This window comes from Bombus fervidus, chromosome 11 (genome assembly GCF_041682495.2).
Source record: "Bombus fervidus isolate BK054 chromosome 11, iyBomFerv1, whole genome shotgun sequence".
Classification (NCBI taxonomy): domain Eukaryota; kingdom Metazoa; phylum Arthropoda; class Insecta; order Hymenoptera; family Apidae; genus Bombus; species Bombus fervidus.
Window position 1 is genome coordinate 7,108,766 of NC_091527.1, and position 16,812 is coordinate 7,125,577.

The following is a 16,812-nucleotide window of genomic DNA, read 5'->3' on the forward strand; positions in this document are numbered from 1 at the left end:
TTAACCGCCGTACCTTGAAACTTGCTGGATTATTTATCGCTATCTTCCAAACTCTGTAACCATAAAACATAGAGAGATGTGGAAAAGTTTCTGGTTGAATAGATCTGTCTTTTTATGTTGCAAAATAAATTTTAAAGAAATTTTAATCGTCGGAACACAGAGTGTAAAAGCACGTAAAAGAAAGCAGCACAACGATAGATCGTGTCTGTTTTTAACTTTTGCATTCTTCCAGTGCAATCATCATATGATTACATCGCTCATCGCTGTACGAATTCGCGTCACCATGGAATATACAAATTTGCGTTATCGATGAGATTTTGGTAAAGAATGATCACATTATTGGTAAAACCGTTTGATATCACCGATGAAATTTTGTTCAAACACAATAAATTATTGATCTGCTCGATGTCGTTTCGACACGTTTACTGTTCGATGTTGGTTTGAAATTGGTTTTGGTTTTCGTTCTACGGTTGACGTTAAAACCGAGGTGACCTTTACACGCGCCATCACCGCATAGCGTTCTGATTTCTCATGAGAGGGGACTTCAGCGCGCTCCATTTTAAACTTTTATGGAAACAGCGGAATGTAATTTTTACGTTGATAAACACACCGTGACAGCCGTTCCATCCACGATATATGTCATCCATATTTCAGTAACGTATCGCGATTCAGACAGGGCACAGAGGAACTTCGATTGTTGCGATTCGTTTCTATGATACGCAATCTGTTTCTGATATTGTATCCTGTAGGGACGAGTGTTATCTAGTTGCTAGTTTCCAGCACAAAACGTGACGTCGGCAAATGGTATTAAACCAGGATGGGTTTTCACGGTAAAGTTATTGTATTTTGTCGTCGTTAGTTAACCAACTGAACTTTCTTTGTCGGCTGAATACGCTGAAAATCATGTTACAGTTACTTTGATTGCAACTGTTGTAACGAAGGTCCCTTTTGCGAACTTGTTGTCTAGAACTTTTAGTTTGTGTACGAAAATTGCAATATTTCATTTGCAATTTATTTTTCAGTCAATTCGCCTTATTCAATTTCACTGAACTTCCATTGCATTCACGAAAAGGAATTTCAAAAATCGATTCAATTTAGTCCGTTGCTATTTTTTGGGGACGAAAGTTGCGATGTTTCATTTGCAATTTATTTTTCAGTCAATTCGCCTTATTCAATTTCACTGAACTTCCATTGCATCCACGAAAAGGAATTTCAAAAATCGATTCAATTTAGTCCGTTGCTATTTTTTGGGAACGAAAGTTGCAATATTTTATTTGCAATTTATTTTTCAGTCAATTCGCCTTATTCAATTTCACTGAACTTCCATTGCATCCACGAAAAGGAATTTCAAAAATCGATTCAATTTAATTCTTTGCTATTTTTTGGGAACGAAAGTTGCAATATTTTATTTGCAATTTATTTTTCAGTCAATTCGCCTTATTCAATTTTACTGAACTTCCACTGCATTCACGAAAAGGAATTTCAAAAATCGATTCAATTTAATTCTTTGCTATTTTTTAGGAACGAAAGTTACAATATTTTATTTGCAATTTATTTTTCAGTCAATTCGCCTTATTCAATTTTACTGAACTTTCATTGTATTCTCGAAAAGGAATTTCAAAAATCGATTCAATTTAATTCTTTGCTATTTTTTGGGAACGAAAGTTGCAATATTTTATTTGCAATTTATTTTTCAGTCAATTCGCCTTATTCAATTTTACTGAACTTTCATTGCATTCACGAAAAGGAATTTCCAAAATCGATTCAATTTAATTCTTTGCTACTTTTTCTCCCATCTGGATTCTGCAATTTCATGAAATTTTATGAAATTGAATTTTCTTTTACATCACTATACGATGAAATGTTTCGTTCGAATTATAGGAACTCTTTTTCTACCTCCGATCTGTGTAATAAGCTTTTACGATGCATCTGCTGTTTCAACATATTTTTTTATAAATTGATAAAACAATAACACGCTTTATTAATATTTTCAATAATGTTGCATCGCACACAACTTTTATTTTATATTATTTCTGCTTGATCTGATTTAACTCTCAACGAATATTTTATTTTATCGAATAAAGGGAAGAATCGATTGAAAAAGCTTTTATCTCTGTATGATAAATAATTGTACTTATAAAAACAGAGATAAGAGATAAAATTATTCATATAATTGGACAGAACAATAGTACAGGAAATGTAACTTGGAAAGCAATAAACGTGAAATATCTGCATGAATCGAAATTGATTCAGCTACACGGCTTAAAGTGCCTAATAGATTTACTCTGGAATTCTAGTAATCTTTTGTGGGCAAAACTCGAGGGACTAAGTTCAACCTTCAGTGCTGCTCCATTTTACAAGTATATATGACGTAAGTTTAAGCTATGGTTTATGTAATTTACGCAAGCCATAGTATTTACGTGACGTTTCTACGACGTTTCTCATTTAACGATAATTCCAGCGTGAAATTTGTTCTCGTAAAGAATATGTGTCTTCCTTTTGTCAAAGTTGCTTCCTCTGTAGTTCGAATCACGTACTCCAGCAGCACATACGGCAATTTCCAGGATACACGTGTACCGTGTTCCCAGAGATTTCTGTGTTTTTGCTGAAAACGTTACGACATTTCAGCTTTCATATTTTCCTTCATATTTTTTTGATGCTTAGCATTTCCACCCTCTGCCGCTATTTATATTTCCCACGTTTAATTTACTTATCATGTTTTCCTCTGTTCACTCTCCTAACAATTTTATACGACGATTTAATTGCATAATTTTCATCGTTACAATTTTCAATACTTCACGAGTTATAATAAGTTTGAACGCTGTTCGTATGCAACTTCTACCGAAGTTTCTTTTAATTACCAAATCTTTCTCGCTCTCTCTTCGTCTTCCGTCTTTAACAGAGAGAATTTGTTTTTTCACAGAAAGAAAGGTCAAGAGGTAATAAAGTTAATTCGCTAACTTCGTCTTTGGAGAAACGGTGTCCCAATTAACTTTGTAATTGCGCCGTGAATTTCTGACGGTCGTCACGTCAACGGAAGTCACTCAGCGGTGCTTTCAAGCCGTCAGTAAACAAAGTATCCTTCGACTCCATCGATCGTTCTGCGTGAAAGCTCATGAATACATCCATTGGTTCGCTACTATTCGTCAGAGTTTCGCGTATAACATCGAGTAATTAGTTTTCCTTGACAGAACGTACTCGCGACATTCCCACCTTTTTCGCGATCTCTTTATCCAGATCATCGTCCTATTTTAAATTTGTATCGTGGGTAGCACACAGGATAAAGGCAGAATTATTTATCTTACAAGAAAAATATCGAGATTCCAAAAGAATTTTCGAACGAACGTCGTATTGTACACGTCGTAGATGGAATTGGATTTGTCAAGCATGTAATAAGTTAGTGTTTCTAACTCTGAAGAGAGAACATGCAAGACGTGCTTCGATTTTTCCGAGGAAACCCGACTTGTTCGAGTTTCCGTAATTCCCATAAACCACGGACGAGTAGCCGATAATTGCTTCGAATTCAATCAGTGTCCACGTTATTGCGAACGAAAGCGTCGATAATTTTCATCCAAAAGACGACGTAGTCGAGTAGACTTAATTACCAAGATAATGAAATCGATTCGTGTAAAAGCCACGGACGTAGCTTACGATCACTTTTCTCGATCATGATAATTCTAACTGTGTAATTTAGAGGCAAGGATTAGACAGATTCGAAGAAAAGCAGCTGGATTCGTATTTATTGCTGTCGATGGCTCGCGGCGATCATTAGATTTGGAATGCAATTACGAGAATTGGAACGAGATGTTCGAGGACTCGTTGGAAGTTGGAACGTCGATCGTCGCGTAACTGTTTATCGTACTCGTAGTGTGAACGCGACTACTACTAATTAGCCGAGTAATTCGTTTCATCGAATCTCGTATGTTTATTTGCAAATTAGTTTGCTCTCGTGTTTTCAAATAATATCGAACGAGGAAGCGCGTATTAAAAAGCACGCTCGTTGATTCTTAATTAATTTCCATCGAACTTTTCCAATTGCTCGGCAACTTCCATTTTCCAATTAAGCCACGCTATGACGATGTTTCGCTGAGAACGACAGAAGCATCAATCGATAAGTGTCAAGATCCGCTCTGTTCACGGATATTTCAGGGACCACGTCTCCCGTTTCGGAATTTCCCCTTAACAACCAGTCGTCACACACTCGATTTGTGACAGGTTGTTACGCTGCCAGCCAATTGGGAGCGGAAGTTCTTCGGGGACGTAGCTGTCGACCGAGAAATAAACTCCAAGTGTACGCGTTTCTGCGCTACGATCTTCGATTTTCGTTATATTGGAGAAATACTTCTGAGAAGAAATACTACTGGTCTCTTAAATTCCAATAAATAAATCGAGAAACTTCATCGTAGTTCCCGCGGAAATGGAACGTATGGCAATTTTACTTGCAAGATATTTGTCAAGCCCCGGACAGAAAAAAGGATTAGATCTGTCTAAAAGACGTAACAGAACGTCCCAAAAATTAGCATCTTCCTTCCTTTTTTTGTTTAAACAATTTGTAACTGTGGAATTAGTCTTCCACGCGTGTCAGGATATGGTAGCCGATGGAAGTATGGAACTAACTTTTATCCGCTGACGTTTTCAGTTAATTTTAAATGTAAAATGTCTTTGTCGTTAGAATTAAATTTAATTTTATACAGGGCTCGACAAACCGCGTAATAGAGCCGAGTCATTATAATTTTGGCGAAACAACTTGAGCGTAATTTAAATGAGAATTTAAATTGTCTACAAGTTAACAGAGATCTTACACGTTTAATGTTTGATAAACTGGATATACCTGCTTCACAGGGTCGAAGAGGATTAGGTAACATTTACGTGTGGGCTTCCGGTGACGGCGGTGAAGAGGACGACTGCAATTGCGATGGTTATGCAGCGAGTATGTGGACTATTAGTATTAACAGCGCCATCAACGACGGGCAAAACGCTCATTACGACGAGAGCTGTTCGAGCACTTTGGCCTCGACGTTCAGCAACGGCGCTAAGGATCCCAATATTGGAGTAGTAAGTGGCATGAAACGTACCACAGACTGCGAGCTTGCTCGGAATTTTAGGGGATTTTTAATGGATTCGTGAGGTTCGAGGGCTCTAACGATTTTATGGGATATACGTATAGAACTGGGGTATTTTATGGGAAATATGTATAGAACTGGGGTATTTTATGGGAAATATGTATAGAACCGGGATTACGGAGGGTCTTTAGACGACGTTAACGCCTCGAACTTCCCAAATATTTATGAATTTTGAAGTCTTATAGACTTAGGATAAGAATCAGAGGATAAGACGAGAACTTTGAAGAGTTTCGAGGATTATCGGTTTAAGTATTACGGAATTGGTTGATTCGTTGTAGAAAATTAGAAGATTCTACGTTTCTTTATATTCTTTCCTCGACGTTTAATATCCTTTTTAACAATTTAGCAGCGCGATTATTTTATAGAAAGTTCGTCTGTATTTATCCTTCGAAGTGTGTTAAACTTTCGATTAATTTCCGACGGTCTTTCTGATATAAAGTTTCCTTAGAATCTTCGATATTTTTGCGAAACGTTTGCAACGTACCACTACCTCATCATACACGAAGTTACAAGCCGTGTTTGTGGAATTTGCTATTCGAGTTGCGGCCGAAGTTACGATAACGCAATTTCGCAAGTATCTCGAACACGGCAGGAAGAATTCCAGCTTCGCAGAGGACATACGCGAGGACTCAAGTAAAAATAAGTTAATTTCGTGAACACGAGCCAAGAATCTTACTGCTCCACTGGTACGTGCGACTCGAATGAACCGAGTTAACTTCTCGCAGACATTTTCCGCGTTTCTTTCTATATTTTCTTATCAAATATATCTTACAATTTTCACACTTGGTTTATTATATTAATATGTTCGCTCGTGTAGTAAATCAACATACAAACGAACAAGACAAAACAGCGTTGAAAGTCGTGTTCATTGTACGAAGAAACAGTTACAGTGATTCTTATTTTTCGACGTACTGTAGCTTGCACGTACTTGGAAAATTGCTTTGTTACCAGTTTGTTCGTTAATGACCAGACAAAGGCCACTCTCTAATTAGAGTGGATAACAGTGGCAGTTCGTGTTATCTCGGTCTTAGGTCACCCGATATATATATCTGCGTCTTCCGATTCCACGAACCTTCCTCTTTCAGCGAATGATGTTAAGATTTAAAAAAAAAAAAGAAGAAAAAAAAAAAGAAAACGAAGAAGAAAGTCGACGAAACTGGACCTTGTCACAGCCGATTTTCTAAGAAATAGATAAATTGACTGAGACGAATATCGTATTTCGGCTGCGAAATATCAATATCGAATATCGTAATACGATCCTTCTTGCGCGTGTCTGCGAGATGGTCGAAAAAACGAACTGGCGAATTGTAAGAAAGAGCTGTTAAATTGGGATAAAGATCTAGGTAGAAAGTATAATATCGCATAGCGAGATATAAAATGCCGTCGAGCAACGTGTAGGCGTTAACACACACGAAGAGAAAGCTCGTCAATTTTTTACAGTTCACTCGGTGCACGATAAAGGGTATAAGTCATATCGTAAGAAGGCTCTCATCGGAATTTTATTTCACGGCTCGAAAAGACCGTTTCGTTTTATCCATCAAGTGGAAGGAAGTTAAGATAAGAAGTTTGTGAATGTATCATGGCAGGATCAGAGGGAGTCGCCTGTTTCAACTCTTGCGCTGCATTTTTCTAGCGTTATTACGGTGCTTAGCGTGGGCCACTTTTAACGCAGCAGTAGATCACGCTAGTCTGGGGAATTGAGGAGCATCCTGCTGAAATAATATAGACGAAATGCTGGCTGGGGAAATAGAAGAACTGGCGGTTGCTCAGCAGGAGCGCGACGTATCCTCTGGTAAATAGAGACGTCTTCGTTTAAAAAGCAGGAAAAATGTCGCTGGCGCGTAAAGGCGTGCGAAGGTTGAATTCGATTTCCTGTTAACTTTACGTGGGTCTTTCTGTGTGGTAGGTATCCATTTGAGAGAAAAATTGTCATCAGTTTGGCGGCGAAAGTGTTTATCGTGAAGCGAACACTGCATCTGAGCGCGAAGGCGTGTTGTTTCACAGTTTTATCACTCGCTTCAGCGAACGAAGAATTGCTTATAGAACATATAAGAAAACGTGCAAGTTTTTCCATCGTCTATCTTAAAGTAAGAATTCTCGAAGCTAGTCCTAAGTGTATACACAATTTGAAAGTACTCTCCAGAGTAACTATCGTATAAAACTCCTAGATGGTTCCAGAGGCGAGGAACAGCGACGAGAAGAGGGAAAATGATCGCGAACTGGAATGAAATTTTGCCCCGGAACTGTCCTTATTATTCGTGCAGCAAAGACGAGATTAGGTGGTTAGTCTGATGGCTAGTCGTGTCGAGACACTTTGCGCTCGTTCAATCTGAGATATCTTGCTTATGGAATGTTCGAAAATTATAGATCAACCTGGGCTTTTGCGACTGGTTGACGTATTCTAGGAATTGGGACGAGACAATAAGTATTCGATACGAGGACATGGACACACACTATCCTCCAGAAACGTTGGATCGATATGCGAAATGTCTGGAGCAAGATGGAATATTAAATCGTATCTTCGCCTTCTTGCACATATCAGCTGAAAGAAAGGCTGTTCATGGAAGCGTGACTCGCGAGAAGATCGTTTTCATCGCTAGGGATTAACGTGGAAATTCCTGTTCTTAGCTCATGAAAGCTTTTCTGATCTGCTCGTAAACTTTATACCGCGGCTTTATGGACGCTCATCGTCGATAGATCCTCTGGTATGGAAGCTTCCTCGCGTGAAAAGAAGGATTGCCGCTGTTATTCGTGGTTCCTTTCTTTTATTGACTCAACGAGAACGATCCTCTTGAAAAGTAGCCATCCAGTAACAACAAGGCACGTAAAATGGCAGAAGGAGCGAACAGGTGTGATCCGAGGATCCGAGTATATTGCTAAATCAAATGGAGAAACGTATCGATCGTTTGAATTTATGAAGCAGGAAAATCGAACGAGCTCGTCATTTCATAGCGATGAAAAGCACGGAAAGAGGCAGAAGAAGTGAACAGATGTGATTCGAGAAACGAATGTATCATTGAGTCAAATAAAAGATACTGTTTGATGTTGCCAACCACTTTATGAAGCACACTCGAGAGAAATCGATATTTAAATACGAAAGTTAACGAAGGAAATTTACGCTGACGTGGTCGAGGACAAAACGCGAGTTCCACGATAACAAGACTCTGTTTTCGATAATCTTGTATAAACTGGTTGTTAACAACGTGTTACGTCGTTTCGTTCGCAACACCTATATCAGCGGCGAGCATGTTCCTGAATAGATTTTGCCCTCGTTCCTGAACGTTTTTGCGCTCGATAGCCGGGATTTTATGGATGAACACGGTCCGCTCGGATTTCCTGCACTCTCTTTCTATTCCACGAAAATTTCACGGTTGAGCGAAGGGGAAAATAAAGGAGAGAAAACGGGGGTGGACGCCCGTGGCACGGATTACACGGACCACTTTCAAATAAGATTTATTCCAATGCCGATCGTCTGCGTGTTAAGTGAAAGAAAGAGATTTCTTTTTTATTTCCATCCAATCGATCCTTTTCATATTTACTTTTTTTCTTTTTCTCCTTCCAAATTGTATCGCTGTATTTTAAACAATTCACCGTAGCTCGCAAAGGTATTTCGCACGCTTGTAGAAACGTTTTATAAAATTTCAGTTCCTGCAAGAAATTGCCAGAACCGGCAGGACTATTGAGAAATGGTCGATTTTTGAATTACTCCACCAAATAAGGATGTGCTTGGACTTAAGCAGGGGTTCACTGAAACGATTACTGGCGGATATTTATGGCAACTTTATCGCGGTTATGCGCGCTATCGAACGCGAACTTTGAACGCGGAAACTTTCTCGATATACGCGGAACACGCGCGATTGCACTCGAGGAAATTACAGCGTTTGGAAATAGAACGTTTAATTCCTTCTGTGCGAGTTGTTACGTTCAATCTTCTAGGACGATCCACGCGTTTTACGATCGTTTCGAGTCTATTCCCATATAATGGCAGTGTACGATACTCGGATTAGCTCGTACGCGATTCAACGTTCTCATGTGCTCCCGTCTCGCTTGGAAACATAAAAATATTACGCTGCATTGTGAACAACGAGCCGAGCGTTGAAAAGAAAACCCGCTAAAAGAGCATTCAAAATTCCGCCAGTTAAAATCTTTCGGGTAATAGGCGCATGACAAACTACCTACGTGAATACAGAGGACGCTTTGAAAACGTAATTACAATTAAAACGTGCTGTAGGGTCGTTAAAATGCAAATAACAGTTAAAGTACGTTCTAATTTCACTCGGTAAATGAGAAAAAGAAAGAGAGAGAGAGAGAGAGAGCGGTTACTGACTTGCAATTGCGTTTAGACGATATATTTTCCTTTTCTTTTTTCCAGGCCACCACTGACCTTTACGGCAAATGCACGACGACGCATAGCGGAACCTCAGCCGCTGCACCCGAGGCTGCGGGAGTGTTTGCACTCGCCCTCGAAGCCAAGTAAGTGCGCGAGTCAATTTTAATATTATGTCGAAGAATTCTTTGATCTCCTCTCGCCAAAGATTGTCCTCTGTATTATATATTCTTGCAGTGATATCATATACACAGTGATATATATTCTTACGTATCTCACAGAGCTTGCAACAAGGTTGCAACTAGTACCACCAGATAACTTGCTTTTAATCCGAAGGAAATTCTTCCATTAGCAATCGTGTGATGCAAGTTTTTAAATATGCATGTACATTGTTGTTCGAAAGTAGTCGGACACTTTTTCCTTATCTTTGACATTATGTGATTCAGTCAGAGAATTACGAATAAAAGAACCTGCAATGATTTCAACGTTTGTGGCGTGTGATTTATGCAAGCGTTTATAACGAGACGTTGTAACGACAAGATTAATTTTTGGTAGTTTTCTCGATGATTTCACGGTTCAATTCTCGAGCATTCTCGAGCTTGTACTTTACGTTTACAACTACTTACAGTAATTGGTAAGCTCGATCGATGTTTTAGGAATAAATATAGAATTATTGATCGAAACTTAATTGCAAAACATTTTCTGCTCGTTTATATTTAACGCTTAATTTGCATATTCAAATTTCGCTGGCGAACGGAAATAGATAGGCGCTTACGGTGGAACGAGAACGATACGGGCTCGGTATCTTCGCGATACTCGTTTTTCTATTAAGGGAAATAGGGTAAATGAATGATTAACCGCGCTGTCGAGCAAATAAATTTTACACGAATATCGACGATAAAGCGATGTGAATTAGCAATTTCGATAGCTATCGACGCGAACGCTGACCCATGGGTGTTAATTACCGAAGATACTTCTCTATCAATGGTGACGTGGGTAGATAATTAGCAATAACGTTAATTCGTATCTACCATTGTGACTCTGTTATACGCGTACAAAGAGAATTCGCAAGCAGAGAGCAAAATTGCTATGCAGCATACGAATAAATTATGATATACGTCATATAAATTTCGAGAGCACCAGCAGCGACAAAGTACGAGAAAAATAAATAATATTAATATTATTATAATATTATATATAATATATAATAAATAATATTATCATAATTTGTCCCTCGATTGTAACTCGCGTTAAAGTTCAACTGTTGTGCAATCGTACGAGAGATCGAAAATATTCGACGTGAATGATCTGTAAAAAATATAACAAGAAATTCACGGCAAAGGAAAGAAAACAGGAAAAAGGTCGAACGAAATATGAAGGTTAAACGGTAGAAGAGAGATAAAAGGTGCGCCGAGTAAAAGAAGATAGGAAAAAGGTGGTAAAAGGGCGTGATGTAAAGGAAAGCATGGAAGGGTAAAAAAAGAAAAAAAAAAAAAAGAAGAAAAGAACCGATGTCAAACAACGATGGAAGAGGTAAAAGGTATAGTAAAAGAAAATGAAACAAAAACAGAAGTAGATTGCAAAACTAAAAGTATAAAACAGAGAGGAAAAAGTACGGTAAAAACAGAAATCGATTAAAGATAGGAGAAGTTGGTTCTGATACTTGAGGTGAGAACGATATTGTATAAAACGCGGCAAGAAATGAAATGATTTAACGAAACGAAGAAAGATAAGATAATTTAAGGAATAACTTATTATTTCTAAAGACTCGATGGTTTCACTGTAACACCCGTAATAAACTGCAATTTAGGAGAGAGCCATTCAGCTGCAAATTATCACGCTATACGCTTTGAAACTTTTTGTAGCCGCATCAGCGTGAGAGTGATCCGAAAGCACTAAAAAGCGGCAAGTACCATCTGCCTGAAATACGATGCAGCTTACAGTTTTATCGTTCGTTCGGTAACGAACGATACTGCAAATTGTGACGTAAACGACGCTGCGTAGGTATCGCGTTTGATATGAAATATTTAGCATGCCGACCGATAAAAATTGATGTAATCGCCCTACTATAGATCTCTAGAGAATTTTCTACAGAATTATAGCTATCGCATATTTCCACGTACGAGATTTAGACCAGATCTTGTTGTATCATATTTCTTGAAAATTTCGGACCAAATATCGTTGATCCGTTCTACTGAAAAATCACGAGTCGATAAGAGCAACCAAAAGGAAAGGAATTGTTCGAAATATTCCAGGTGAGAATGTACCTGTAGGTATGAACGAATCGCGATAATTTCGAGAAACGATTGTTGGAAACGACAGCGAGGATAAATTCCAACTTATTCAATGGGGTAATTGGGCCGCGATTCAAACCGAGCGCTGGTCGTTGGGAGTCGTGAAAATTGAAAAACAGAGCAGCAGCTTACGGAGAGCAAAAGCTGCGCTAATGGGGGCTCCGTGTTTCGTTGAACACAGTCGGTGAAACGTGACCTAGTAACAGGGGATGTGACGTTGAAAGGCCGAGGTTTAATGCACCACGGTGTCTCTTCGATACTCGCGTGCTTTCTGAGCCCTGTGTTTTCTTGTTGTTGTTCCTTTGATCGTCCACCGATACCGGCAAATATCGATTCCTCGGCAAACGTACCGAAAATGTTTCTCTTCCTTCCTTTAAACTTGGTACAGACATTTTTACCGAACGAGTTCCGAAGAATTTCCCACAACAGCGCGCTCGATAATTAATCGGACCAAGTCAGTTCAACTTATTCGTATTTAATCGAACGTGTAATTTTCTTTTGTTTAATTTCCACAAGCGTATTAGTGTTAGGAATCTGTCGATGGAAGATCAAAGAGTTTTTAATAAATTTCATAGAATGGAATATAATTATGTAAAAGAGAAGCATACAATGAATCATTGATTCTAATTTCAGTCCGCAGTTGACCTGGCGTGACGTACAACACTTGACGGTCCTAACGTCGAAGAGGAATTCGCTGTTCGATGCCAAGGGAAGATTCCATTGGACGATGAATGGAGTTGGTCTCGAATTCAATCATCTTTTCGGTTACGGTGTATTGGACGCTGGTGCGATGGTCGCTTTGGCGAAAAATTGGAAAACTGTGCCGCCACGGTATCACTGCGAGGCTGGTTCGGTGCTCGAAACTCAGTGAGTGTTTTCGTGCTGTTATCGATTCCGCCTCAGGGGTTCGTAACTAAGAAGGGTGGAATGCCTTGTCCTTTTCTATTTCCCTGCTCGAGAGTCAAACACCATGTAGATCGAACAGTGAACGCTTACTAAATTATGATTCGTGGATGACCGAGGTATCGATTTTGGCCTCCACGATTTCCTCCTGTAGGGCGTTACATTCTGCTACACCCTGTCTGCTTTAATCTACACGCGATTAATGTTATTTTTCTGTTTAACGCGTTTCCCTTGCATCGACGTTTCTGATCTGGACACGTTTTCCTCGATAACCTTTTCCCAAGAAACTTGCCGTGGCGATTAAGCTCCTTCGCTGGTTCGACGACGAACGCCCATCAATTTCCTTTTCAGGGAAGTGACAAGCGATCGATCGATTCTGCTGAAAATAAAGACTGATGCCTGCGCCGGCACCGAGTATGCCGTCAACTATCTGGAACACGTGCAGGCCGTCATTTCCGTGAACGCCTCACGCCGAGGTGATCTGGAGTTGTTCCTGACTTCTCCTATGGGGACTAGGTACGTCGACCAGTTTCGCGCAGGCTGTTGATCGTTTTGTCCTAAGATGGTTCTAAGATTTCCAGCTGAAATGTCACAGTTAACGGAGACACCGGTTTCAGATCGATGATCCTCAGCCGAAGGATAAACGACGACGATCATAGAGATGGCTTTACGAAATGGCCTTTCATGACGACTCACACGTGGGGAGAGTATCCTCAAGGCAGTTGGTTGTTGGAGGTATCGAAATGAAAATTTCAGTTAATAAGTTTCAGTTAATTAATGGTAATAAAATTACAAACGTTGATATATTTTAAACAGTCGATAAAGCAAAATTTCTTTCAGGTGAGCTTCAATACTCAAACTCCGCAACACGGTTGGTTCAAAGAATGGACCCTGATGTTGCATGGCACCAGAGAGCCCCCTTACACTGGGCTTCCGGCGGCGGATCCGCACTCGAAATTGGCGATCGTGAAGAAGGCTCACGAGGAGCGATCGTCAGCCATGTAACGACGATCCTGAGGACCCTAGATACGTTCATATCGAGAGATGTTCACGCGACTAGTCTTATTGTTTAAGGATCTCATTTGTACAGGCGATGGAACAAAATTCGAGCGCAAACACGCTGTGTTTTCTTAATCGTTCGTTGGTTACTTGTATGAAGAAGCTTCGTATATGGACAATTTTGATCCCTGATATCGCCAAGTTACGTTCGAATTTTAAGTTTGAACAGCTACGTTTCTTGCGAGCATCCCTGTGATATCGTGTATTATTTATGCCTGAGTAATTCCTCTTGTTGTGATATCGCGTATTATTTATGTCTGAATAATTTTTCGTCGTGCTACTTAGCATCGTTATTTTTATGTGATTAATTGTGATTAATTAGAGTATTTATTAGAGGCGAACAACATGCTCGTTTATCGATGTCGTGTTCGACTTCTTTCGATGATCTCTCGTCGATATCTCATTATTTAACGTGATTCATTCAACATTAAAAACTAATCTAGAATTTATGAAGTTGACATCTATCTAAATTACGTTTACTGTTCATTTCCGAGTAATCGCTGCTGCGTGAGCATTCGAGGAGACTAAACGAAGTTCGACGGCTAGGGAAACCGACGATTTCAGTTTCATTCCACGAAGCATGTCCTTTCGCTAACGCAAAGAAGCAAGAAGAAGCATTGGATATCGAACAAAATATCGAGCAAACTATCAAACAGAATATTGAACAAGATATTGAACAAAATATGGAACAGTATTGATACACGAAAGGTATCCTCAAATTTAAGAACGCTATGCCAAAGAGTCTCAATTGGGAACAATAATCATTCGGAATTGACCTCGCAACTCGACGAGCCCGTCCGTATCCATTTATTACCAATTAATCATTGAATTCGTAACTGTGTTTTAGCGCGTGTCGAGTTGGGAGGGATTACGAAACATGGAAACGAGCAGACAGGAACAATGACGGTCCACGCGTGTCAACGTTTGCGATTTTCCCTGTAAGATTTTTTCGAAAGCATTTCAGAAGCATTTCGAAAGTTTCTCGAAGGATACGAATATTTTGGATGATATATCTAATCGTAGATTGTTAGATCTTCGACTATATTTACACGAATTTCTCAAGAAACGAAACATTACACCGATTAAGCGACTCAAGCTTTAAATTACTCGATCTGCATGCAGAACTTTGAACAGAGGGTTACGTAACATTTCGTTTCTTGGATCTAATTTTTCTTATGAACGACCCCGTCAGACTGTTCTTTTCATCGGTAAGATTTTAGCGCGCTTCAGATGTTACTACATCTACAAATTTCCTATTTCGATCGTCAGACATTTCTGTCTCTAACAAATATTCGCGCGAAGCGTACTTATCTGTAACTTATTCACCCTTGAACTTACATATCCAGGAGTGTCGAATCCTTCACACGACGCACAGCGTACTTCCGATAATAAGGCTAATTTTTTACAAAATTTATCGATAATTCGCCAGACGAGGAACAACCGCGCGAAGAAAATACATTATATAAATATATATATATATCAGTAGCGAGTCGAAATTCGAGACTTTCTCGTTAAATAATAGAAAATTCTTAACGATACGTAGAAGCAGAGGAACGCAATGCCGGTTCGACGTTCGCACGCATGGACCAGTTTGATTCGAAGCACGCGATCGATCCACTTTGTCGCACGCTCTTCTTAATTTATTATATCGCGTTCGATTGTATTTCTCTGAGAACGTTCCAAGTGAAACGGTGTTCTACTTTTTAAGAGGCGATTGGCTAGTTTGATTATGTATTCGCTGATACCGTTTTGTGATTTCTCCATCATTCCATGTGCTTTTTGTAAAACGAACAAGAGATTATTTCGCTAGGGCGTATGCTCCCTCCAGATCGATAGACGTTTCGCGACTTTACGAGGGAAAAACAAAAAAGTCTCGTCGCCAGGGACATCCATCAGTATTATACGATCGGCCGACGATTGATTACCAATCAAGGAAACTCTTGGAAGTTTCGTTACTATTAAATACACCGACGCCTCTTGTCGGCTAGGGAATAATTGTAAGATTGTTTCAGATCTACGTATGTATATCAATGCGAAGGAAGACTCGATGGCGCGATTGGGATTGCGTGCGTTCACGTTTCCACGCGTTTTCGCGAACGTGGCCACGAGGTTGGGCTCCCAATCTCGCCACAGAGTCCTCCTCGAGAAACGTTCTATATATTTACACGATCTCTGTGTGTGCTCGTATATAAAGGAGCCTCTTGTTTTATTTAAGAAACGTGTAATTCAGTAACGATCGTAGAATGAGACTAATCCAAAGAGTAAACCAAAGTGGAAGGCACAGCTGTTAATTAACAACGAGCGAATTATCCAGAGGAAACATGCACGCAGTGTACTATATAATGACACGTCGTAATATAATGTCAACTTGGCCGGTGCTCGCCGCACTGCACATAAACGTTTGCCCGAAGAATTTTAGGATTTCCGACCTTGCGAACGCGAAGGAAGGCGACGCGCAGGTTAAACGAAAGGATAGACAAGAGAAGAATATTATATAGAAATTAAAAAATAAAAAAAAAAGTATATGAAAAAAAAGAAATGATAAAAGACGTGTAGATACTCTAGATACGTAGAGATCAGAGAGTTCGAAACTTGCGCATAAACACTGAGGAAGAACATCAACAGAAATATACATATTATATAGTTGAAGTGAATTTAATTAATCTTATTCTGTACGTGATGTAGGTACGTGGATGAATAAAATCTTTATTTTTTGGCCTGCATCGTTTTTATATGCTGTACCCGCGATCCATTCACGTCGCCGCCTCCTCTTCCAAGTCGGACGATTTCTGGATAATCGTGACACTTCCTCGCTTCGTTTCTCTTCATTTTTATCCTTATCACGAAGACTCGAATCAGCCAGCAAAACGTTACAATCGATTCGGACCGTTCTTCTGTTCTCTGTCGATTTACGAAGGAATTTTCTTTCAGTTCTCAAGAAACTATCGAATCAAGAGAAACACGTACCGTTTACCGATAACGTTTACTGAAGGAGAACAGATTCTAATTGCATCAGAACTAAGTAGAATATCTTGTATCGACGTAGCAAAGCTTCGGATCCCATTTAAAATTGTTTCTTTTCAAACGTATGGCTTCGGATCTATAT

The 16,812-nt window shown here is 39.4% G+C and overlaps 1 protein-coding gene across 1 annotated transcript in view; it reads left to right on the forward strand.

The window, feature by feature from the left end:
* The window catches only part of Amon (prohormone processing protease amontillado), a 40,522-nt gene extending 24,095 nt beyond the window's left edge, over positions 1-16,427 (forward strand). Inside the window, 6 exon segments of the mRNA XM_072013356.1 lie at positions 4,843-5,055; positions 9,496-9,596; positions 12,378-12,611; positions 12,999-13,163; positions 13,265-13,382; positions 13,488-16,427. Of these exon segments, the coding sequence (XP_071869457.1) occupies positions 4,843-5,055; positions 9,496-9,596; positions 12,378-12,611; positions 12,999-13,163; positions 13,265-13,382; positions 13,488-13,652 (996 nt within the window). The 3' untranslated portion in view covers positions 13,653-16,427.
* The last annotated feature ends 385 nt before the right edge of the window (positions 16,428-16,812 follow it).